At 39.6% G+C, this 25,784-nt stretch overlaps 1 protein-coding gene across 1 annotated transcript in view; it reads left to right on the top strand.

Annotated features, from left to right (window-relative positions):
* The first annotated feature begins 217 nt into the window (after nucleotides 1-217).
* Eif5b (eukaryotic translation initiation factor 5B) overlaps nucleotides 218-25,784 on the top strand; it is a 58,004-nt gene continuing 32,437 nt past the window's right edge. The window contains exons 1-6 of the mRNA XM_075980392.1: nucleotides 218-447; nucleotides 14,366-14,491; nucleotides 14,586-14,670; nucleotides 15,645-16,308; nucleotides 18,256-18,479; nucleotides 18,850-19,000. Of these exons, the coding sequence (XP_075836507.1) occupies nucleotides 413-447; nucleotides 14,366-14,491; nucleotides 14,586-14,670; nucleotides 15,645-16,308; nucleotides 18,256-18,479; nucleotides 18,850-19,000 (1,285 nt within the window). The 5' untranslated portion in view covers nucleotides 218-412. The remainder of the gene's footprint in view (nucleotides 448-14,365; nucleotides 14,492-14,585; nucleotides 14,671-15,644; nucleotides 16,309-18,255; nucleotides 18,480-18,849; nucleotides 19,001-25,784) is intronic.

Raw genomic sequence — 25,784 nt, 5'->3', positions numbered from 1 at the left:
ACGCCAGCCCCCGGGAGGGTGCTGACGTGAGAAACGAAAAGCCTCATTGTGGTCCTCTAGGTTCTAGAATCCGGGAGCGGCCGGGCGCCGGTGTGCGGCAGTCCCTTGCGGCTAGGGGGCGCTCGGGTTCCCACCTGGCCGGCGGGTCAACTGAAGACGCTCTAGCCGAAGCGCCGCTCTCGATGAGCCGCGCCCTGCGTCCCCACGCCGAGGCGGCGGGGCGATGCGCTTGCGTACTGAGGGCTTACACCATATGTGCCCTGTCCCAGTGCGCGGGTCTGTGGAGAGCCGGGTGCGAGAGGCGGCGGCGCGAGGTGGACGGAGCCGAGCGGGCATTGGCGTCAGCGGGGAGACAGTGGGTGTGTGAGACACCGAACCGAGAGGCCGGGTCCGCCGACACCGCTGACAAGCGATGGGGAAGAAACAGAAAAATAAGAGCGAAGACAGGTAGACAGCGGGGCTCGGGCCGGGGGTCCGCCGGGAGTCGCGCGGGGCCCGGGGCCCTGAGTGGGCGGCCTTCGGCGGGACGCGTCCCGCGGCTGGGGTTCGGGCCGTCGCCCGCGTCTCCGGGGCTGCGGGGCTCGGCAGTCGTTTGAGCCGTCCGGGCGGTGTAGGGCCGGGGCTCGGGCGCTGCTGCCCCAGGCCTACGGCCCAGCTGGGTGCGAGCCGGGCCCTCGGAGCTCGGCTTGGGCGGCCCGGGAGCTGCTCTCTCGCTCCCGCCGGCCCTGTGACCGCCTCCCGGAGCTGCCCGGGAACTCCGGAGTTGCCGAGAGGGAGCCCAGCGGCTCACTCCTCTTGTAGGCCAACTTGGAAACACTTCTGGGGTTATTTAAAGTGCCGGTTGCAGCGACTCCATGCTTTCTGGCTTTCCATCTTCCGCCCTGTCTTCTGGCTTGTTTCTTGACTTTCTAGCACTTCCCTTAAGAAAGGAGGAGGGGTAGAAACCAGTCGGGGTCGCTGCTTTCTAAAGACTTAAAAAAGCCTTTCCAGGGGAGGGAGTGTGTGTTTATGAGTTACTTAGGCGGAGATTTGGGGAGCAAGCCTGTGTGTTACGTTTGATTCCGTCCTTTCACCCTTTTCTGTTGAGTTTACTTCCTTGCAGTCAGCAACCATCTGTTTCTTTTTACCTTTACGCAGTAGCCGTTCAACTTACTTTAAAACCCCCGGGGGTTTTAAGTACTGAAAACAAAACCACGTCTGTGGCAGTTCATCGTCGTGGCTCACACAGGCTTGGTTTTGAAGTGAAAATTATTAATGGTGAAGTTAGAATGTTAAGATTACCTCGCAGTTGGCTAGCTGATGAGCCGAATGAAAAGATGAGCTTTGTGTTTGGGTTGTAGGTCTGTCGGGAAACGTACCCTGGTTTGGAGAATAGGAGTTGGGTTCCTTGTGGCAGAGTTGGTGTTTGTGAAGAACGGGTTTTATTATAGATTTCAGTACCGGCGGTAAGATTGGCAGAGCAGAGAGGGAGCTGGAGAGCAGAGAAGCTGTCCTTCCTCTCGAATGTGGGTAGGCGCTTCTCAAAGGAGTTGCCAAAAAGTCACTGTTAATCAGATCAAGAGACTAGAAAAAGAGCAGAATTCTCGGCGTAGTGGAACACAATTTCTGAATCTTTAATAGGCTTTTTGGATACATGAATTACTTTTTTTTTTCCTAAGAAAAATTTTGAGTTCTGTCTGTTTTAAAGCCTCGCATATCCTTTACCTGTCTGCAAACGTTATCATCTTATGGCCAGTTCGATGGCTCCCACTTGTTGGATCCTCTCAACCAAACCTAAGAGGCCTTTTCTTTGTAAACCCATCAGGTGTAGCTGAAAGATAAACACTAGGGCTGAGGCACCACAGAAATGTAACAGAATACAGCCACAGCCCGGTCCGCACTAGTAACAGGAGCTGATTTCTCACCAATGTCCAGCAGGTTTTCTTTTTTCTAAGTTGTTAAACAGTGTCTCACATAGCTTAGTCTGGCCTCCAGCTCTGTGTGGCCACAGGCTACCTTGACCCTCCGGAGTCTCCTTCATTTCTTAAGCTCTGGAATTGCGGGCAGGGGCTATCTACTAGGACCAGTTCCTTTTTTCTTTTTCAAGAAAAAATTGAGCCTGGCGTTGGCGCACAACTTTAATCCAAACACTCTGGAGGCAGAGGCAGGTGTATCTCTTTGAGTTCAAGGCCAACCTGGTCCACTGGAGTTAGTTCCAGGACAGGCTTCAAAAGCTACAGAGAAACCCTGTCTCGAAAAGACAAAACAAAAAAGATTTTTTTTTTCTCAGTTTGGTTCAGGATTTTGCAAGCTTGGATTTTAAAATACGTATTTATATCATTCAATTTCCAATTTTTACTTACTTTCCAGCCTCTTTAACAATGGAGAAAAGCCAGCAGGAGGGGAGAATGCTAATTTTTGTTTTATGGTTTTACGGAAGAGTGATTTCTAAGAGATTTCCACAGGTGGTGTAAAGAGCCTGTTGTCAGATGGCTAGTTTGTTAGTAACTAAGAGTGGAGCTGGATCTCCCTCCCCTTTCCAGGAACCCGCGCATGACTTTTGGCTCATCTTGCAGGGAAATGATAGCAGTGTGGTTTGAAAACCTTCCTTTCTCCCGCTCCAGTGTGGAGTTTATTCTGCATGTCTACCGCTTTACCGAGACTTAGCTTAGGTGCTTTTCAGCTTGTGCTGAGAAATCTGGTGCTTTGCCCTTAGGACTAGAATCACTCGGCTTTTAAAAGACTTAAGTCTCACATGAGGTTTAGGCTTGGGGAAGGGAGTTCCGCAGCTTGTGAGGTTGCTTTTTTCTTTCTGCCTATTTAAATCATACTCTCATTTTAAAAGATCTTTTTAAAGGGACAGGAATGAAGACTAGGAAGAAAGTCTAAAAAGAAAATCTTTCATTTTGGGATTAATACTCTTTTATAAGGTAAGCTCTATCTGGTCTTAGGTTTCTGTCATCACACCTGAGACTTCTCCCAGGGCCTGCTAAACCAGCCTGTTTCTGTCCAGGTAGAAGTAGGTGAGAAGGAGCAGCTGCTCACTTACTTGATTGCTCTTGTCCATGGCCTTGCTTAATTCCTATTTTAACTTTTTAGCCATTAGTATTGGGTTTCAATTAATCTTATTTATCTGATTATTACATGTGTGACATACGTTTTATTATATTAGCAGCCGAAATGGTAATTTATCTGTCTTTGAATTCTGGGATTCTGTTTGAGCTTGTATAATTCTGAGAATGAGCTTTCCTATAGGGTGTTTAGCTAGTCTCCTTGGTTCTTTTTCATTGACTGAGGAAATGTGGTGAGACAAAAGGTAGGATTCTATATTCACCAGTGAAACAGAAGATAAGGCAGCATTTCCATTTATTCCTATGACCGTCCCTGTCATCCAGTTTCATGTAGATAGTGTATAGGATAATGCATGTTTTAATGATAGCCTGATTTCTGTGTACAGTTCAGTGGATGGTCTGTCACTGATGATATGCTAAGGGGAACAAGGATCCAGATTATCTGCTTTTTGTTTTTTAAACTATTAGTTCTTTACCCCCCTCCAATCTATTTAAAGGTAATAACTAAGTATTGTGTATCTTTCAGTTTAGAAGGAATCTTGTCTGTTTACCTTAATTAATGGAATCAAAACAACTTCTTCCCAAGTTCTCTAGTTACACCCCCTTCCCAAATACAAAGGGAAAGAAAAAAATTTTTCTCATTTATCCGGAAATCAACTATCATGGAAGTCTGGGAAATCAGAATGTTATTTAGGAAATAGGCATTTGGGAGCCAGTGTGTTAAAAAGCCATCCTTTGCTTTTAACTACCAGTGTTGCTCTGTAATTAGAGACAGATTCCTTCCTTGTGGGTGTTCTGCCTATCTTATACAACGCCTGACCTTAGATGATGCTTTAGTGCCAGGCATTCATCCAGCAAGGCATAATCAGGTTAACAGGATGTCTGTGATAGAAATTGTGATTTGTGGCCGGGCGGTGGTGGCGCACGCCTTTAATCCCAGCACTCGGGAGGCAGAGGCAGGCGGATCTCTGTGAGTTCGAGACCAGCCTGGTCTACAGAGCTAGTTCCAGGACAGGCTCCAAAGGGACAGAGAAACCCTGTCTCGAAAAACCAAAAAAAAAAAAAAAAAAAAAAAAGAAATTGTGATTTGTGGAGCTGGAGAGATGGCTCAGTGGTTAAGAACACAGTGAAGCCGGGCGGTGGTGGTGCACACCTTTAATTCAGTACTCCAGGCCAGTCCTTGACTTGGAGGCCATCCTGGTGTACAGAGTGGGTTCCAGGACAGCCAGAGCTACACAGAGAAACAAAGAACAATGACAACACCAGAAAGAGGGGGTGGGAATAGTGTTCTGGCAGACAGCCTGAGTTCAGTTCCCAGCACCCTTGACAGGTGGCCTACACTCACTGCCTTTAACTCCAGCTCCTGGGGGATTCGATCCTCTTTTGACCTGGGGCACTGTACCTCACTCCACTCATGTGCATACTCCCCTCCCACCTACATAAAGCTAAAGTAGAAAATGTGAGCTGCTTAAGAAAATTGTTCCAGAAAGATCTGTGGTTGTGGGGCATTATTAGTACAAAGCCTTTCGTAAAAGAAGCTGAACATCTTTAAATGGTAAAAGTTTGAAATCCCAGGTACTTCAAAATCCAAAAAATTCTCAGTACCAGCATACCACAAGTAGAAAGTTCCATACTTGATCTCATGTCATGTGTTATAGTCGAAATGAAGGTGTGCCCAAAACAATGTATAACTTGCCTTCATACTGATATATATGAAACATATGTGAGTTTAGTGTTTAGATTTGTGTTACATCTCCTTTTGTATGCATTCAGGTACTGTAAAACTTGAAATCTAAAATTTTTGGTTACTAGCCTTTGAATAAGGAGACATCCTGTAGTTCCCATAGTATGATAGAAATTGCATATATTTGAACTGTCTTTTTAAAAAAATAATTTATATTTGTTTAGATGGTAATAAAAAGGAAAACATGTGTAATCTAATAATTTTCATGACTTACCCTTTTAAAATTTTGTTTGCAATTTTATTTATGGGTGCATGAGTGAGAATGTGCACCATAGTGCATCCGATTTGCTAACGGTGGAGTTACAGGTGCTTGTGAAGCTGCCTGACATTGATGCCAGGAATTGTGTCTGGTCCTCTGCAAGAGCAGCAAGCTCTTTTAAACCCCAAGCTACCTCTCTAGCCTCTAAAGTGACCTGCAAATGGCTTGTGCCTTGCAGCAGATAGGCTCTGTTAAGAGAGTACAGTAAAAATGTCTGGCATGGTGGCTCATTCCTTTAGTCCTAGCACTGAAGAGGAAGAGACAAGCTGATCTCTGTGATTCCAAGCCAGTCAGAACTACACAGTGAGACTCTGTCTAAAAAAACAAATAGTAAGCTGCAGTGACTCGTGCCTAAATCCTAGCACTGGGGAGGCAGAGGCAGGTGGATCTCTGTGAGTTCGAGGCCAGCCTGGTCTACAGAGCTAGTTCCAGGACAGCCAGGGCTACACAGAGAAACTCTGTCTCGAAAAACAAAACAAAAATAAAAAACCAAGAATAGTAAATAAAAATAATTTAAAAAAATGAAAGGAGATGGGCTGTGGTGGCGCATGCCTTTAATCTCAGCACTCAGGAAGCAGAGGCAGGTGGATCTCTGTGAGTTTGAGGCCAGCCTGGTCTACAAGAGCTAGTTCCAGGACAGGCTCCAAAGCTACAGAGAAACCCTGTCTCAAAAAACCAAAATAAAATAAAAAATAAAAAGGGATTATAGTTAAAAAATATACTGGATTTTTATTAAGCAGTGTCTATTGAAATTATCACTTACACTGTTTGCCTTAGTAGTTACCAGAGTATAATTTTAAGTAACACACTCAATATAGAACCTATGGTGTAACTAGTTTGTGCTCTGGGAGGAAGAGATAAGTGACTAAAAGAACTATCCTATCATCGGTTACCCCCTGTTGTTGTTTGGGGCTTGAGCCTAGGACCTGACCCATACCCATACCCTTAGCTCTATTTTCTTGATAATATCCTTTGTAACACTGAAGTTTCATGTGTTTGTCTTTTATGCATGTGGTAGTTTATGGTTTTTCTCTTTTTGGTATGCTGAATTAGTTTTGCAGTTATGAGATAGAATAATCTTATTTGGTCATGGTTGGTAGAATTTGGTTGATGGAGCATTACTGATTGTCTTAGTAACTTTCCTATTGCTATGAAGAGGCACCGTGACCACGGTAACATATAAAAGGAAGCATTTGATCAGGGTCTTGCTTACAGTTTTAGAAGATAAGTTGAGAGCATGGTGGCAGGCAGGCATTGTGCTATAGTAGCTGAGAGCTTACATGTTAAGGCAACTATAGGCAGAGAGAGATAGAGAGACAGAGACAGACAAGGCCTGGTATGAAGCCTCAAAGTTCATTTCTAGTGATACACCTTCTCCTTCTCACAACAGTTCTGCCAACTAGGGACCAAGCATTCAAATTTATGAGCTCATGGGGGCCGTTATTTTTTTCTTTTTTTCCATGGGGGCCATTCTTACTCAAACCACTACACTGATGAACATATCTTTTACTTTTATATAGTTGTTTTAAGTCTCTCATTTGGTAAATAAAATTGGGTAAAAAATAATTTTGACATGTCTCTTTGGTTGTTATTGTTTGTTTTGAGACAGGATCTTGCTATGTAGGGCTAGGTATGTAGCTCAAGCTTGACTCTAATTTGCAGCATCTTCCTGCCTCAACTGTATCATCTGTATCATCACATGTAGCCGATAACGTGCAACTCTAGAGTCACTTAATATTGCTCGTGGTTGATGATGCGAAGTCATGATTCCTTCTACATTTTGACCAGTAGTATGCTTACTGTGTAGTAATATGAGCGGCAGGACTGCGTCCCCGGCACCCGGCCGCCTGCATGGCTAACTTATGCCCCGAAATAATTACATGGAAACTGTATTCTTTTAAACATTGTCTGGCCCATTAGTTCCAGCCTCTTATTGGCTAGTTCTTACATATTGATCTAACCCATTTTTAATAATCTGTGTAGCCCATGAGATGGCTTACCAGGAAAGATCTTAACCTGCGTCTGTCTGGAGTGGGTAAATCATGGCGACTGTCTGACTCGGCTTTTTTTCCCCCAGCATTTTGTTTTGTCTACTTCGCCTACCTAATTTTTTGTCCTATTAGAGCCAAGCAGTTTCTTTATTAATTAACCAATAAAAACAACAGATAAATAAAGACCCACCTCCATCATTACTGAATATGTAACTGTGGTCCTTTAAGACTGCAATGGAACAGAGTTCTTTTATCTCAAAGGCTTGTAGTGTGGTACCAGTGCTTGTTTGTAAATATCACTGGTATAAACTAGAGTCATACAAAAGTAGAGCTGTACAGTTCTGTATGTGTATGATATTGCATGATAAATGCAGGCTGCTGGCTTATGTATTTATGTATTATAGGTTTTACTATTTTAACACGTATTTCCCCATCCCTAGTCTAGACCACTTTTATTAAGGTTGGATGTTACCTTCCTTAAAAGGTTTTTGTTAGGACTGAACTTAGATACAGGCATAGCCGGGCAGTGGTGGCACATGCCTTTAATCCCAGCATTTGGGAGGCAGAGGCAGGCGGATCTCTGTGAGTTTGAAGACCAGCCTGGTCTACAGAGCTAGTTCCAGGACAGGCCACAAAGCTACAGAGAAACCCCATCTCAAAAAACAAAACAAATCAAAAAACCAAAAGCAAACAAACAAAAATACAGGCATATATAGATGAATTTTCTATTGTTCTCTTAGAACTTGCTTGCTCTCATGTAAATATAATTATGTTAAGTGAGCTCCTCTTTTAGACTGTTAACACCAATGAAAGTTGTAAAATGAGTTATTAGGACTCCATTATCTCCTCAAGCTCTAGAAATTGAGTAAAAAGTGTTAGTCCAGTGTTTGTTCTTGTCTCAGAAGGATTTATTCTCAGTGCTGGAGACTGAACCCTAGGCTTTACACTGGCTCAGCAAGTGTGCTACCACTGAGCTACATCCCTAGCTCACAACTCACAGCTTTTCAAAAATGAAAATTTAGGGCTCGATTGTAAAAATTATTCAAGCGCATAGAAAAGTAGGGGGTGGTGTAATAAACTCCCTGTACAGGGTTTCATTCTTTAGCTCTGACTGAACTTGCACTCACAACAGTCTACCTATCTCAGCTTCACTAATGCTTTCCCATATAAGAGTACACTCACCCTGTCCGGTACAGTGATCACAGGTTCTCTAAACGCTAATATCGTTCCATAGTCAGAATTCCAGTTCAGCTTGAGAATAGCTTTTCATTTTTGTTTGAACATGTAAATGAATTATGCTGTGTTCCTTTTGTAGCTTATAACTTTAAAAGTTACCTTAAAATTATAACCAGCTGACTAAAATTATTGCTGTTTTTTTATTGCATGAATCTTTTCTCTAGTTTTTTAAACTCAGAATTTTTTTAAAAGCTTGCTCACCTCAGCCTGTTAGAATGGGGGAGGTAAAGAAGCTTGCTCACCTCAGCCTGTTAGATGGGGGAGGTAAAGAAGCTCCTCAGTGTCAGCTGTGCTCTGCACTCAGCTTCTCTTGCAGACCTATAAGCTCACTAGTCAGAATGATGAAGAAACTATTTGTCTCCAAGTGCTGTGAAATATGTAATCAGTTTTGTGGCTATGCTTGAGATGAAGTTCACTTAGCATAGAAGTATCAGTCTTAAATGTGTAGTTGGTAGCATTTACTATATCTCCAGGATTGTGTAATCATCTTCAGTGTAGATCCAAAACAGTCACCCTGAAAAGAGATCCTCTGCCCAATACACAAACATTCCCTCTTCTCTCCATTTATTTCTATCCTTTGCTTATGTATTCTGCATATTTCATATTTATGGAATCATATCTCATATTGTGACCTTTTGTATCTCAGTTTTTTTTACTTGGTGTAGTATTTTGGGTGATCAAGGTTGTAGATTGCATCAGTGCCTCATTTATGGCTGAATAATATTCCATTGCTCTGTGTATATATGGATCCCATCCATTTGTGGGCATTCCTTTGGTAAATGTACACGATGTTGATAGGAACATTTGTCTATAGATGTTTGCCTGAACACCTGTTTTGTTTTCAGGTTGATTATATATTTAGGCATGACCTGTACCATCATCAGCTATGTAAAGAACTCCAGTTTCTTATATATACTTGCCAACAGCTTTGTAGCCTCCCTCCCTCCCTCCCTCCCTCCCTCCCTCTCCCCTCCTTCCTCCTCTCTCTTTAAATAGCCAACTTAGTGGCTGTGTGTAGTGGTGGCAGTGGAGTTTGGTTAGTAAATTGTGGTTTTTATTTGCAACAGGGTATAGTTTAGGACTTAGGACCCCAGGTTCTCTTGCCTCAGCTTCCTGAATTCTGGGATTACAGGTGTTCATCACTGATGTGGGAGTGTCATATATCAATCTGTTGATTTCATTGGCTAAGCAATAAAGAAACTGCTAGGCCCATTGGATAGGCCCACCCTTAGGTGGGTGGAGAAAACAGAACAGAACGCTGGGAGGAAGAGGAAGTGAAGTCAGACTCCGCAGCTCTCCTCTCCGGAGCAGACACATGCGATGAAGCTCTGAACTAGAATCTTCCCAGTAAGACCGGTGCTCACAGATTGTTAGAGATGGGTTGATTGGGATATCAGAATTAGCCAGTAAGGGCTAGAGCTAAGGGCCAAGCAGTGTTTAAAAGAATACAGTGTCTGTGTAATTATTTCGGGGCATAAGCTAGCCGAGCTGGGCAGGCGGCTGGGGTGTTTGGGGACGCAACCCTGCCGCCGCCCATGGTGTTCATCACCATGCCCAGCTTCCACTGTGGATATGTTTCTCATTCTCTAGTTATATGTTCTTTTGACCCTTTTAAATCTTTGACTGCATGTCTCTGGGAGTGATTTGTCCAGTTCTCAATCGGCTGTCTTTTTATTGTCAAATCGTAAGAATTCTTAATATAATTGGGATAATATAATCATGTGTGCTTGGTTTCATTTATACTCGTGTGTGTTGTCATTTACATTATCATATACAGTTAAGATAAAGAGAGTATCGCTGCTGGGATTGGTTATATTCTCCATGTTACACAGCATACCCTACCTATGCTAAACCACAGATCTGTTTTATATTTCTAAAATTTTGTTCTTTAAAGAATGTTGTATAAATGGAGCGGTGAATGGATGGGTTTAATATTTGGGTGGAGGGATTGTTTCTTTCAACTCATCCTTATTGTCTTGAAATCCATCTAACTTGTTGCACATATCATAGTTTGTTTTATTTTATTGCTGACTAGTGTTTTATATATGTATTAATAAGCCATAGTTTGTTTAACCATTCACCTGCTAAAGGACATATACATTATTTGCATTTTACACACACACACACAAAACGGATGGACTTTTTCAGAGTGGCCATGGCATTCTGCCACCTGTGTCTAAACCTCCCAGTTCTATTTCTACCAGCATTGTTACCACTTTGGAAGTGTGGCATTCTGATTGGTGTACATGAGTTTAACTTTCATTTCCCAAATCAACTAATGTAGAGTGCCTTTAATTTGCCACCTGTATATCCTCTTAAATAGAATGTCCTTTTATACCTTTTATTTTACTTTCCAGTTGGATTATTTGGGTTTTTGCTATTGTTTTGAGGGTTTCTGAAAAACATTCTAGAATTAGCTCTTTTTTAGATTATGTGCTTTGCAATCACCCCGCCCCACCCAAATCTGGAGCTCATGTTCTTCATCCCACTTTTATGATCTTTCCAACTACAAAAGTTTTTAATTCCCGGGCGGTGGTGGCGCACGCCTTTAATCCCAGCACTCAGGAGGCAGAGCAGGCGGATCTCTGTGAGTTCTAGGCCATCCTGGTCTAGAAGAGCTAGTTCAGGACAGGAACCAAAAAGCTACAGAGAAACCCAGTCTCGAAAATCCAAAAAAAAAAAAAAAGTTTTTGATTTTGTTTTTTCCCCTGTATTTTCCCCAGAGGTTCTGTATTTTAAATTTGCAGTGTGCTTACTCATACAAATCCTGAGACTGCAGTTCTTCTTGCACCAGCTCTTGTGTGGGGAAGGTTAGCCTCACTTTAAATGGCTTTGCACTTTGTACATAGAGGGTAGCTATACTTCTGTGGAGGCCACTTCTGTGGCTATTTTTGGTTTTTCTCTTCTGTTCCAGTGATCCGTGATTTATCAGTATATCAGTGTAGTTTTGGTTATTTTAGCTACATTGTAAGCCCTGAAATTTGGTAAAATGATGCTTCCCACCTTATTTTCTTACAAATGAAAAAAATTTTTCTTAGTTATTCTAAGTTGTTTGCCTTCACATATAAATTTTATAGTTTACTCTACTGGCTGTGTCTTAAAAACTCTTGCTGGGGTTTTCATTAACCCTGTATGTAATTTTGGAAAGAATTTTCCTGTATTGTTGAGTCTTCAATCAATGAGTATGATTTTTATTTATCTCTCTTCATATTTCTTTCATCATCATTTTTTAGTTTTTAACATACAAGTTGTGTGCACATTTTGCTAAATTTAACATTTTTATTTGCTTTGAAGTTGATATAAATGACATGGTGGCTTTCACCTCTTCAGGTGAGTTTTTAAAAGTTAACTTTGAGCTGGAGAGATGACTCAAGAGTTAAGAGTGTTTACTGTATAAACACCTATAGCTCCAGCTATAAGGGATCTAGTGCTCTCCTGGTCTCTGTTAGTACCTACATACATATGCACATACCTGCACACACGTGCATGTGCGTGCGCATACATACACACAATTAAAAATAAAAATCTTAAGATAACTTTAGAATTAAAGAAAAGTTGGTAATGATAGTGCAGAATCTCTGTATATTGATTTTTTTCCCGTGTATTACTTACTTCTCTGTTGCTGTTTTTAAAACATCATGACCAAGGCAACTTAAAAAAGATCATTTAATTGGGCTTATGGTGTCAGAGGATTAGAGTCCATGACAGTGAAGCAAACTCATGGCAGTAGGAACAACTCAAAGCTCACAGGAGACAGAGAGAACTAATTTAAAATGCTGCAAGTCTTGTGAACTCTCAAAGCCTGCTCCCACTGACACCCCCCCCTCAGTAAGGCCTAATCTTTCCCAAACAGTTCCACTAACTGGGGACCAAGTATTCAAAGATGCCTATGGGGGCACATCTCATTAAAATCACCACAGCCTATTAACATATTAGCATGGTGTACTTTTACAATTAAGAAACTACTACGAATTAACTGTAATGCTGAATTTGCTTTGATTTCTTTTGATTTTACGGACTTTATTAAATTTGTACCACATGTTTTGTGGCAAATTTTCTTGAGGCTCATTTATCTATGATAGTTGAACAGATTTCAGTATCTTGTTGATGTTGGTAATTTGACCAGGCTAGTATTTGTCAGTTTCTACTCTGGAAAATCTTTCTTTTCTTTCCATATTTAGTCTGTGGAAGGAAGTCATTGTGCACGAACCACAGTATTAAGAGTGGACAATTATGTTCTTCCTCCTGGATTGTGAAGTTTTATGTAGCTTGTTTAACAAAGTTGTTTCTTACTCTTTTACCCATTTGTTTATTGCTTAGCATGAACTAGTGGCTATTATTTTACTTTTTTCATGTAAGTCAGATTTCTTTTCTGGTTTGTAGTCCTAGGGATCAAATCTCAGGTCTCACAGGTGTATGCTTTTGCAACCAATGAGCTATTCCACCAGCCCTTGACTTTTAATACTGTGCTTAATTTGTTGTTTCAGTTAACTAATTTGCTGTTTTCATTGGTCGTTGGGGGCTCTTTGAGTTGTTCATATTTTTGGTGTCACATGCCCAGAATTCTGTGTGTTTATGTGTTGAATTTTGTCAGTTTTGTTTAGTCTGTTTCTTACTTTCTGGTGCTCCAAAGTGCTTAGCTTAACATTTTTTTTTCTTTTTAAGATTTTATTTATTATGTATACAGTATTCTGTTTGCATGTGTGTCTGCAGGCCAGAAGAGGGCGCCAGATCCCATTATAAATGGTTGTGAGCCATCATGTGGTTGCTGGGAATTGAACTCAGGACCTCTGGAAGAGCAGACAGTGCTCTTAACCTCTGAGCCATCTCTCCAGCCTCCTATCTGTGTCTTTTTTAAAAAAATATTTATTTATTTATTATGTATACAATATTCTGTCTGTGTGTATGTCTGCAGACCAGAAGAGGGCACCAGACCTCATTACAGATGGTTGTGAGCCACCATGTGGTTGCCGGGAATTGAACTCATCTGTTGCAGTCTTAATGTGTCATTCAGATGAATTTAACATACTGTTTTCTACTTGTACATTTCAGAATGACTGACCTTGGTTTTCTGTAGATTTGAACTTGGTGGGGACTTTGGTTACTCCAAATAAGATAGGTGAGGACGTAGACTGGAGTCAAAAATGTGAAAGAGTGGAGCTTAGAGCTTAAGAGCACTGGCTGCTCTTCCAGAGGTCCTGAGCTCAATTCCCAGCAGCCACATGGTGGCTCACAACCATCTAATGGGATCAGGTACCCTCTTCTGTCCTGCAAACATACATGCAGGCAGAATAGTATATATCCCATATACTATATATACATATATATACTATTCTGCCTGCATGTATGTATATACATATACATACATGTATTTATGTATGTATATTTATATTTATATATATAAAATCTTTAACAAATGTGAAAGATTGAAAGTAGCTTTGGTTCTGGATTGGGCACGTGTGTGTCTGAGTGTGTATACGTGTGTGTGCTGTTTTATTTAGTAATCCATACTTAACTCATGTAAATTTGTATGTGCCGTCATGGTTTCCTTAAGGCATTCGGATCTTTGTGCATTCCAGTGTTGTCCACTAGTAAAATTGGATAATAGACTGGTTGGTTTTCTCAGGTTCTTCTGAACTTTCTAATTTTTGCTCTTTTAAATGAAAAATGTAAAAGTGTTCAAACATTTAGGTGTTGTAACTAATAACCAAAGAATAAGGCCTGTTTTATACTTTGGTTCTTTGGTATTTTATAAAAGTAACTGCATTTAGGTGTGTGCGCATAGACAGACACACACGTTTATTATCTATGGAAGTTACTTATTTTCCTTCATTGCCTAGGGTGTTTGCTTATGAGTTTTAGGGTTAGGGCTCTTCATTCATACCTTCTGGTTTTGGCATACTGACCTTTATGGAGGAAGACAGAGTTTGGTAAGTATGTAACCATATTGTTATGAGAGGACTTGAAGAGTCTTTTTCTGTGTTACTAATATGTATAGGGTGCAAAAATACCAAGGAAGTGTCTGTGTAAGAGAACTGATAGATTATTTACTGTTGAGTAACATTTTGTGTTTGTTTTCATTTAGTACCAAGGATGATACTGATTTTGGCGCCTTGGCTGCAGAAATAGAAGGAGCTGGTGCTGCCAAGGAACAGGAGCCTCAGAAATCAAAAGGAAAGAAGAAAAAGGAGAAAAAGAAGCAAGACTTTGAGTATGTTTTAAAAAGCATTCATTTTTTTATATCTTGGGTATTGGAGTCATCTAACGATTCCAGTGCTTCAAAATGTATTTTACTCCTTTTCTAGTGAGAATGATATTCTGAGAGAACTTGAAGAATTGTCTCTGGAAGCCCAAGGCATCAGAACTGACAGAGAAGCTGCTCCAGTCAAGGTGAAAGATGTTACCATTTGTGCCTCCTGCTCAGTGTTTTCTTCCTACTGATGTTTTGGGAGCTGCATGGAGAATCCTGTGATTGTAGATATGTTAATAGTTTCTATAAAACAGGTCAAAGGGAGGAACCTCGTTGTCTGAAAGAAGCAATATTTTTTTTAAAACCTTTGACAGATATAAATAACACTTTTTGGGAATGTAGAGGTACTTAATGTTTTATTCCCTCTTGATAAAACTTGTACATTTGGGGACAGTGATGACATTGCCCTCCTCCACCTTCAATTTTCTATGTATTTTTCATTATTGTTTTAGGGCACGTGGATTTTGAGATGTATGGTGAATGTGAATTGTATAACAGGCCTACACTAGTGTCTATTGTGTGGTTGAATTTTTTTTTTAGATTTATTTATTTTATTTTTTTAAAATATTTATTTATTTATTTATTATGTATACAATATTCGGTCTGTGTGTCGGCAGACCAGAAGAGGGCGCCAGACCTCATTACAGATGGTTGTGAGCCACCATGTGGTTGCTGGGAATTGAACTCAGGACCTTTGGAAGAGCAGGCAATGCTCTTAACCACTGAGCCATCTCTCCAGCCCCTATTTATTTTATTTGTATGAGTGTTTTGCCTGCATATGTGTATGTGCACCGTGTATGTGCCTGGTGCTCACAAAGGTCAGAAGAGAGGGCATCAGATCCTTGGAGCTGGAGTTACAGATGGTTGTAAGCTGACATGTGGGTGTGGGGACCAAACCTGGATCCTGTGCAAGAGCAACAATTGCTCTTTACTGCTTAGCTGTCTCTCCAACTCCATACTTCTTTATATTTTATAAAACAATACAAAAATAATCATGCTTCCATAAAATGTTTTAAAAGTGTGTCATGAGGGAAGCACTTTATTCTGAGGGGGTCCCGGTTATTTTTAAGGGTTGACAATCTGTTGATATTTCTAATATGGGAAACTTTTTTAGCTTACAGAAAACAATGAAGAGGAATCTGCCTCAAAACAAGATAAAAAGAAGAAAGGACAGAAGGGCAAAAAAACAAGTTTTGATGATAATGATAGTGAAGAATTGGAAGATAAGGATTCAAAATCAAAAAAGTCTGCAAAACCTAAAGTGGAAATATTCTCTGGAAGTGATGATGATGATGATTCTAATAAACTTTCTAAAAAAGCTAAAAAAGCTCAAAAATCAAATAAAAAATGGGATGGGTCAGAGGAGGATGAAGATAATAGTAAAAGAAGTAAAGAACGTTCTAGAGTAAACTCTTCTGGTGAAAGTGGTGGTGAGTCAGATGAATTTTTACAGTCCAAAAAAGGACAGAAAAAAAATCAGAAAAACAAGCCCCTTCCTAACGTAGAGAGTGGGAATGAAGATGATGACTCCTTCAAAATTAAGACAGTGGCCCAGAAGAAGGCAGAAAAGAAAGAGCGTGAGAAAAAAAAGAGAGATGAAGAAAAAGCAAAATTACGGAAGCTGAAAGAAAAAGAAGAGCTAGAAAAGGGTAAAAAGGACCAGAGTAAACAGAAAGAACCGCAGAAGAGATCTGAAGATGAAGGTTTGAAATCAAAAGTGGCTCTTGATGCAGGAGCTGCCTCTGAGGAGAAAGGAGACATTCCTGCAGCTATAGAAGGTTGGTAAATAACCACAAAAGCCTTTGGCTCATATCTAATCTAAACTGTGATCATTGTACTGTACATTATTTTGTGACATGCATGTGTGGGGATACACTCTCCTGTGCATTCAGATATGGAAACCAGAGGTGATTTTAGGTCTCTACCATTGTCACTCTCCATCCTACATTTTAAGAAAATTCTTTTTTAGTTTTTTGAGATTATAATATTACATCATTTCTCTCTTCTCTTTCTTCCTTCCAAACCTTTCCATATACCTCTCTTTGCTCTCTTTCAAATTCATGGCCTCTCTTTTTCATTAATTGCGGTGAGATTGTCTCTCCCAGGAGTGTCAGAAACTATACTCATAAAGTCTCACCAACACGATTGCCTAAGTATGTGTTGAATAGGGACAGCAGCAGATAGACATGCTATGAGGGACAGGACAAGCCATGCCTCAACAGTACACAAGGAACTATAAGCAGCTAAGAAATCATGATAAATAGTCTACCATCTTTTCACTCAACATAGAGTTAGTTTTTCAACCAGGCTGGCTGGTCAGCGAGCCTCAGGGTCCTTGCCTTTCTCTCCCTTCCCATGGATTAGATTTACAAATGTATGCTGCCATGCCTGCTTTTTATGTGGTTGCTGGGGATATGATCTGAATTCCTCGTGTTTGCATGGCAAGCACTTTGCTCATTAAACCATTTCTCCAAGCTATTTATTTATATACTAATAATTTAGTAACATTTTATTGTGATTGTTCTTGCTGTTAATGATGACTAAAGTGGTCAAAGAAAAAATTTCCTCCCCAAAACTCATGTCAGATGATAGCTCTAAATTCTTTCCTTTAAAGAAAACCCAGTTTAACCTGTAAAATAGAAAAGTAAACAGTAAATCCAGAAACTTAAATTATTTAAATCACTTAAGTGACAGTAAACATTTTTGTTTCTCTTTTAAAAACAAATTTATTTCATTTATTTGCTTTTATGTGTGGGTGTACACAAGCCATATTGTACGTGCAGAGGTCAGGGTACAACTTTTAGAAGAAGTCACCTCTCCATTTACCATGTTAGTTCCAGGCATCAAACGTAGGTTGTCAGGCTTGACACCAATCACCTTTACCTACTGAGCCATGTTACTGGCCTCGCTTTTGTCTTTTTTTTGTTTTGTTTTGTTTTTGGCAATTGAAATAAACTGATCAGTAATTGAAATCTACTTTAGTCATCATTAACAGCAAGAACAGTCACAATAAAATGTTACTAAATTATTAGTATATAAATAAATAGCTTGGAGAAATGGTTTAATGAGCAAAGTGCTTGCCATGCAAACACGAGGAATGCTAGCTGATTGCTTTCCCTTAGAATAAATATATCTATATATTAGGTGGTTTAGATTTTTAAAAATCATCATTTTTCCTTAGACTAGAAAGCTTTTAGTCAAAAGAAAGTGACCTGTTTTTACCCATGAAATTTTTATTTTCTGAATTTTGAGGCGAAACACTATCACAGGAATATTACCCATTTTATTTCTTTAGATTTTTATATTTTGTTCCAATATCCCCATGTTCCAGGTATCATTTTTATCATTCTTACCTAACAGAAGTGAAATGGCTATAGCATATAAATGGGCATAAGCTAATTTGATTTTTTAGAATTTCAGACATGTGTTGTGACTGAGAGATACCTGAAATGTAGTGTCTGTCTCCTTTTTACTGCTGATAATCTCTGTGTGTCGTCTTGGTTCATCTGGATGTCTCAGACCAACACTAACATTACAGGTGCCCCAGTGGGACAGCTGTGATACCTGATGTACTTGGTACTGATAAACTGAGGCACCCAATCTTGGGGCACCACTATGCACTGCTGTCAGAAGCCTTGTCTCATGGTGGTCCCTGAATCCTGGCTAGCTTTTATTCATTGACAGAGGAAACAACTTGAGTGCTTTGCCTGTATTCTTTTTTGTAGATGACAATGAAGGGGACAAAAAGAAAAAAGATAAGAAGAAAAAGAAAACAGAAAAAGATGAGAAAGAAAAAGAGAAAGAGAAGAAGAAAGGCCCTAGCAAGTCCACTGTTAAAGCTATACAAGAAGCTTTGGCTAAGCTTAAAGAGGAGGAGGAGAGACAAAAGAGAGAAGAGGAAGAACGGATTAAGCGGCTTGAAGAACTAGAAGCCAAACGAAAAGAAGAGGTATGTTTTCATGAAGTTGAAAAAACTGATAGTTTTACTTGAAATCTGTTCTAATGTACATTTAAAAAATTCATAGTTGTATGGGCATTTTAGTTATACCAACTGCTCTGATATAAATATAATTAAGATGAAAGAGGTACAAGAAAATCTTACCTTTATTTTCCCATGTACAGACTGAATTGCATGTGTTTTATGGTTAATGATATACCCTGGTGTTATTTAAGTACAACATTTAAGTATCTTCATTCATAGGTCTCCTAAAATAATATTTTGCATGAATTTCAAGAGCTTTGAAGTTTGTGTTGCTTGTTTTAAATTTTATTGTTTATTCAGCTAATAGAATTTTTATATGCCATGTACTTTTGCTTAGGAACGATTAGAGCAAGAAAAAAGAGAAAGGAAAAAGCAAAAAGAAAAAGAAAGAAAAGAACGCTTAAAAAAAGAAGGGAAACTTTTAACTAAGTCACAAAGAGAAGCCAGAGCCAGAGCTGAAGCGACCCTTCAACACCTCAAGGCTCAGGGTAAGTAATGCTCTTAACAGCTTCTTTCACGCGGTAGATCCCTGATACAGGAACTTTAGTTCAGGGGCGTGGAATTGAAGCTATGGAAAAGCTAAGTAAAAATGTTAAGAATAGATCTGTAGTGTCGTTGTTGAGGAGAATGATTTCCACTATGATGGAAATTTGTGTGCAAGAGATGAATTTACATGAAATTTGCCCTCCCTCCAAGAAACAAATGAAAGTGAGACCTTTTGGGCTGGAAAGATGGCACTGCTCTTCCAGAAGTCCTGAGTTCAATTCCCAGCAACCACATGGTGGCTCACAACCACCTGTGATGGGATCTGGTGTCCTCTTCTGGCCTGCAAGCGTGCATGCAGGCAGAAAACTGCATAATAAACAAACAAAAAGAAAAAAAAAGAAAAAAAAGAAAGTGAGACCTTTTAACCAGTTCCACCAATTATCAACCTTTCTTTGTTTCTGTTTTATACCCTTCCCAGCATGGTTTTTAGTTTGTCTTTTTTAATGGGGTTATGTAGAGTGAGTCATAGATATTTATTTTATATTTTTCTCCCATATTGTTTGTATATGTACCAAATAAGTATTTTATTTAGCATAATAAGAATATATATTATTACTAACAATTCTTTTCAAAAGTTTTTTGTAGGTCCATGAGTGTGTGTGCTCATGGAGGTAAGAGGTTGACACTGTCTCAGTTTCTTATCCACCTTGTTTTTGGACAGGGTCTTTGGCTGAACCTGGAGCTTATCAGTTGATTAGAGTGGGTGGCCAGTGAGCTCCAGAGCCTGCCTGCCTATGGCCTCCAAGTGCTGTGGTTATAGGTGTTATGTGATGTTTTTGCTTTTTTTGCTTTTTGAGGGGATTACCACCCAGCTCCCAAATAAATCACACACAAATGCTTATTCTTAGTTATGAATGCCTGGCCTTAGCTTGGCTTGTTTCTTGACAGCTTTTATCTTTCTATATTTCTATATACGTTTCTTTACTTCTTTCTCTGTGGTTTCATGTATAACTGGGAGGCTGGCCCCTCATGTCTTCCTCTTCTTGTTTTCTTGCTCCTCCCCTTCTGCCTTTGTCCTTCTATTTGTACTGTCTGCCTACTAGCCCTGCTATTTTTGCTTCTGCCTTGCTATTGGCCATCCTGTTCTTTATTAGACCATCAGGTGTTTTAGACAGGCAAAGAATCACAGCCTCACAGAGTTAAACAAATATATCATAAACAAAAGCAACACACCTTAAAATAATATTCCCTAATATACAGCTGTGCACTACTGTGCCTGAAGTTTTTGTTTGAGTGTTCTTTAGTGTAAATGCTGGGGTTCTGAACTCACATCCTCATGATTGCTCTGTAAGCAAGTCACATAAGGGACGTCATTAGAATTATATCAGTAGCTTGTTTATTGTGTATCTCGTAACTGATACTATGGTGATCTTTGACATTGCTTTTCCCTCAGAAATCTTAGCATTTAAATTCTATCATACATAGGAAATGGTGATGTATTGAGCTTAAGCAGTTTGTTCAACATTCAGAGCTGAAATTTAAATTGTTTTTTTCCACTTAGTGATGAATTCTTTATTATGTTTGTAGTTAAATTTCAGAAAATTTATTTTTATTTGGGGATATAGCTTTAAAACCAGTGGTGTTAGAGGGTACATTTGTATATAGCTAATACCCAATCATCAGATTTGACTGGTGACTATCTAGAAAGCTTAAGGCCCTTAGAAGATATTTGATGGAACAGAAAGAGAATAATTTTCCAGGCTAAGAAATGTTATTTTTTGGAGTAGCTACAGATGTAATTAGATGGAAATTAAGAACCAGTCTTTAGGACCTTCTTGGGAAAGATAGTTTCTCAAGAGGTACCTCGGACCCTGATCTATTTTCTTAGTCTTCATAATGCTCCTGACAACTTTTGGTTCCCTGCTGTCTAGAAATAGAAAGTTTTCATTCCTTAAGTTGATATGAAAGACCTTCTGCAGTCTACTCCTGTGAATCATCTCAATAAAAGATCTAGTGTTGGCTCACTGTACCTTTGAAAGGCAGCTTATTAAGTAGAAATAAGTTACCACATCCATTCCCTTGCTTATTCGGTCCAGAATGGGTTCTTGGATGTCTGCAGGCCTTTCTAATCATCTCTGTGAAAATCACTGCAGGTTTTCAGTCAGCTGCTAAGTTCATTGCGGGAAAGAGCTCTTGGAGAACTTGAGTGTGATTTCAAAAGAAAAGCCAAATGCTAGTGTTGATCACGTGTGTAGTATTTCAAGAATCCCTGTCTGGAAGAACAGTCAGTTGAGTAAATCTGGGGGTGGTATCTAGCCTGCAGTTTCCTCATTTGACTTAAGCTTTTTACCTGGTGGTTATGCGCTACAAGGAAGGGAAGCTGTACTGTCTACTTTATTAAGCCAAAGAAAGAGGCTATATATTTCTCTCATCAGAGTTTTAACACTGATCTTTCCATTCTAAGCTTTATAAGTACCTACATGTATATACACATATTTATATTTTAAAGTTAAAAACATCATTCTCAGTTTTATTTTTGACTTTGTTCAAAATCCACACCATATAATTCCTGCTGTTGCCCGAATCATAAAACTTCTGACAAGATTGAATGCCTGTGTTAGCTAAAAGGAGTTCTAAGTGTCTTTTGGGTGTGTTATAGGAATAGAGAAGAGTTATAGTATGGACCCATTCACTTGTAGGTCTGTACCAGTCCCTGACTGCCTCGCCATTCTCCCTTCTGGCTGCCTTGGTGTTCCTCGCCCCACTACCTCCCCAATCTGCCTTGATGTCCCCTGCAATAACCTCGCTGTTCCCAATTATACCTGTGTCCTCCTACCCCAAATTATAAACTGAGAAGAGTATATTTCCTTCATACTTAGTAATGTTACAAATTAAATTTGACTGGTTTGCTCTACTCTCCCAATTTAACAATACCTCTAACTTCCTTTATTTGGAAGAAAACATTAAAATAATGAAAATGGTAACCATGAACTCAAACAAAAATAGATTAATGAATTTTGCTTTGTATAAGTCTCTTTATTCAATTTTACTTGCATTGCTTTTTTTTTTTTTTTTTTTTTTTTTGGTTTTCGAGACAGGGTTTCTCTGTGGCTTTGGAGCCTGTCCTGGAACTAGCTCTGTCGACCAGGCTGGTCTCGAACTCACAGAGATCCGCCTGCCTCTGCCTCCCGAGTGCTGGGATTAAAGGCGTGCGCCACCACCGCCCGGCTGCATTGCTTTTTAAAAATATAATACAGCAAAGTATTACACATTCATGAATGTTGGCAAGAAAATAAAAGCCCAGTAGGTAAATTATGCCTCAATGAAGAGGAGGCATAATCAGGAAACATGTAATTTTCAAATATGATAAAAGGAAAATACGTAAAGATAACAATGAGAATTTCTTGGTAGTTCACACTGTTCAAAGAGAGATTTGGATATTTACCCATTGTTTCTTGCAGTGTTGGTTTCTACAAATTTTGGAGAACTGTAGTAAGGAAGGCCACTTATTTGTTTCCCAGTCACCCAGACTCCTGAAATAATCACACAGAAACTAGATTATTTAAATCACTGCTTGGCCCATTAGCTCTAGCTTCTTATTTGCTAACTCTTACATTTTCATTTAACCTATCTCCATTAATTTGAGCATCACCACGAGGTCCTGGCCTACGAGCAAAGTTTCAGCATGTCTGTCTCTGGCAGTGGCTCCATGGTTTCTCTTTTTAACTCCACCTCCTTTCTCTCAGCATTCAGTTTAGTTTTTCCCCGCCTATCTCTATTCCCTGCGCAGGCCCAATACAGTTTTTTTTTTAATTACTAATGGTATTCACAGCATACAGAGGAGAATCCCACACCACTTCCCCCTTTCTGTTTAAAAAAAAAGGAAGGTTTTAACTTTAACATTGTAAAATTACATATAACAAAACAGGTATCAAATAATAATTACAGTTACAATATTTATATCTACTTTATCTTATAACTAAGGAAAAGTATAATTATAACTATTTTCCAACTCAATCAAAGTTACCAGAAGGATATAATATTACCTAAGTTAACAGGAAGTGCATTTTAAGCAACTTCCAAAATTCTAGAATTGACAGTGACATCTTGCTGCCTGGACAGTCACCCAAAGTTCTTCTGTAACATTGGAACATCTATCTTCAACCTACAGGTCCATAAAATTCATCAGACCTTTCCATGAAGCAGGGAATTTCAAAGACAATTCCACCTATATAGGCAGTTTCTCAGTCACTTTCTTCTGTATCCTACAGAATGTCTTATATGAAACAGGGACCCTGAAGGATGGTCTCATCTTTAGGCAAGTTCAGCAGTCATTTTTCTGTGGGTCCTGCATATCTAGTTAAGCAGTCTAGGCAAAAGCAGTTTCTTGCCCAAATGGCTAGCAAACTCCACAAGAAGCCTCTTTGATGCCCATCTTCTTCTTGAAGTAATTGGTACAGATGTGTCTCACTGTCATGAAATGTCCTAAGTCCTTAAAACATTTTAAACGCTATATTCTGTTAGTCTTTGAAAGGTTTATAAAGAATAACTATCCATCTGAAATATATCTCTGTACATCCAAAAATCTAACATGACTACAAGTTTGACTATTATAGATGGGCTTCTTCCTTCCCAGAATTCTCCTTTTCTCCTTGATCTGCCTCTAATTCCTGTCTGGTCATCCCGCCTATACTTCCTGCCTGGCTACTGACCAATCAGCATTTATTTAAAACATAATTGGCAGAATATAGAATTGTCCCACACCACATTTATCCGAAATATGCTTCAGAAATGTAAACTTTTCAACAAACAGAGGCATGAACAATATAAAACACTGTGCTCTTGTTGAAGGAGCTGCGGGCTGCATTCCTGCCACCCAGCTCCCGGCCGCCTGGCTAGCTTATGCCCCAAAATAACAACACACAAACTGTATTCTTTTAAACACTGCTTGGCCCATTAGCTCTAGCCCTTATTGGCTAATTCTCATATCCCAATCAACCCATCTCTAATAAACTGTGTAGCACCAGTCTTACCGGGAAAGATTCAGCATGTCTGACCTGGCAGCTTGCTTCATCGCGTCTGCCCTGGAGAGGAACTGCATGGCGTCTGTCTGAGGCATCTTACCTCACTTCCTCTTCCTCCCAGAATTCTGTTCTGATTACTCCACCCACCTATGTTCTAATCTATCAGCGCCAAGCAGTTTCTTTATTAATTAACCAATGACCATCCTCCATCATGCTCTTGTATTATATTAAAAAAAAAAAAGACAGTCCTGTGCCTGTGGACAACTAACTTCAAACTTCATGACAAATTCATGCCAAGGTAGACTGCTTTTTTGAACCATAAAACAAATTTCAGGTTCTTCTTTTTTTCTTTTTTAATTTATGTACATGTGTGTTTTACTGTCCCCAAAACAGAATTAAGTTAGAAGTTGATAATGAAAGCCTATTGGGGTCTTGGCATCGTGGCACAGACTTGTCACTGGGAGGTGGAACAGTTTGGGTCCAGCGTGGTCTACCATAGCAAGTTCTAGGTCAGTTGAACTAAATTACAGGACGTTATCTGGGAAAAAAAGCCCAAAAAGCAAAAAAGCTACACCCAAAATAAATATATCTGAGGAGAAATCTACAAGTTTTGAAAACTAAACAGTGCATTTCTCCTTACCCTATTCAAAGAGGAATGCTTACTGTAGATGAAGAACATTTGATAAAGGGCAGTATGTGTGTTTGTGTGTGTGTGAGTGTGTGCATGCACACACAACTACTCACTTTGTGACTTAAGATCTAGTTCCTGGAGATGATCAATAACATTTAAAACCAATGTGGGTAGTGAAATGGAAGGTATTGCTGTGAACAATTATATGCCTGTATATTCAAAAATGTAGATGCAGTAGAACAACTTTAATAAATTTATTTATTTATTAAAGATTTCTGTCTCTTCCCCGCCACCGCCTCCCGTTTCCCTCCCCCTCCCCCAATTAAGTCCCCCCCCAGCCCGAAAAGCAATCAGAGTTCCCTGTCCTGTGGGAGGTCCAAGGAACCCCCACCTCCATCCAGGTCTAGTAAGTTGAGCATCCAAACTGCCTAGGCTCCCACAAAGCCAGTACGTGCAGTAGGATCAGAAACCCACTGCCATTGTTCTTGAGTTCTCATTAGTCAGTAGAACAACTTTAAAAAGGTACAAACTAACTAAACCCATAAACACAAAACCCTCAGTTTTGTGGTCTATTTAAATCTTACTAAGTTAATTTTAACAAAGAAAACAAAGTAAGTTCCCAGGGACTTTGAAAGATAATTAAGTAGTATATTAGACCAGTTATGCATTCTATATTCCAGAAATAGCTTGTATGTTTTTTGAGAACACTTTACATACTGAGTCAAAGGCATTTCAAGAGAGGTTATGCAGACTACATATAGTTCTAGGCTGGTCTGAAACTCCCTTCAATCCTTCTGTCCTAATATCTTGAGTATGAGCTATACATTTAGAAACTTAAATAAAAAAGCTCTCAATTAAAGTTTAGCAAAGTAACACACACATATTCTCTCTCTCTCTCTCTCTCTCTCTCTCTCTCTCTCTCCAGATACATAGATAGATATGTGGATACATAGCTACCTACTTAAAGTATATATTTATGTGGGTATTTACATATATGTATACATGAGGATAATCTCATAAATTCGGTATTATCCTGAGAATACAAAGCTGACTCAATATTTGAAAATCAACCACTATGTTTTCTCATATCAGCAATCTAAAATAAAAAATTACATGATATATACCAGAGAA

The sequence above is a fragment of the Microtus pennsylvanicus genome, chromosome 7 (genome assembly GCF_037038515.1).
Source record: "Microtus pennsylvanicus isolate mMicPen1 chromosome 7, mMicPen1.hap1, whole genome shotgun sequence".
Taxonomy (NCBI): Eukaryota; Metazoa; Chordata; class Mammalia; order Rodentia; family Cricetidae; genus Microtus; species Microtus pennsylvanicus.
The sequence above is the reverse complement of the archived record's forward strand: the minus strand, read 5'-3'. Positions and strand labels throughout refer to the sequence as shown.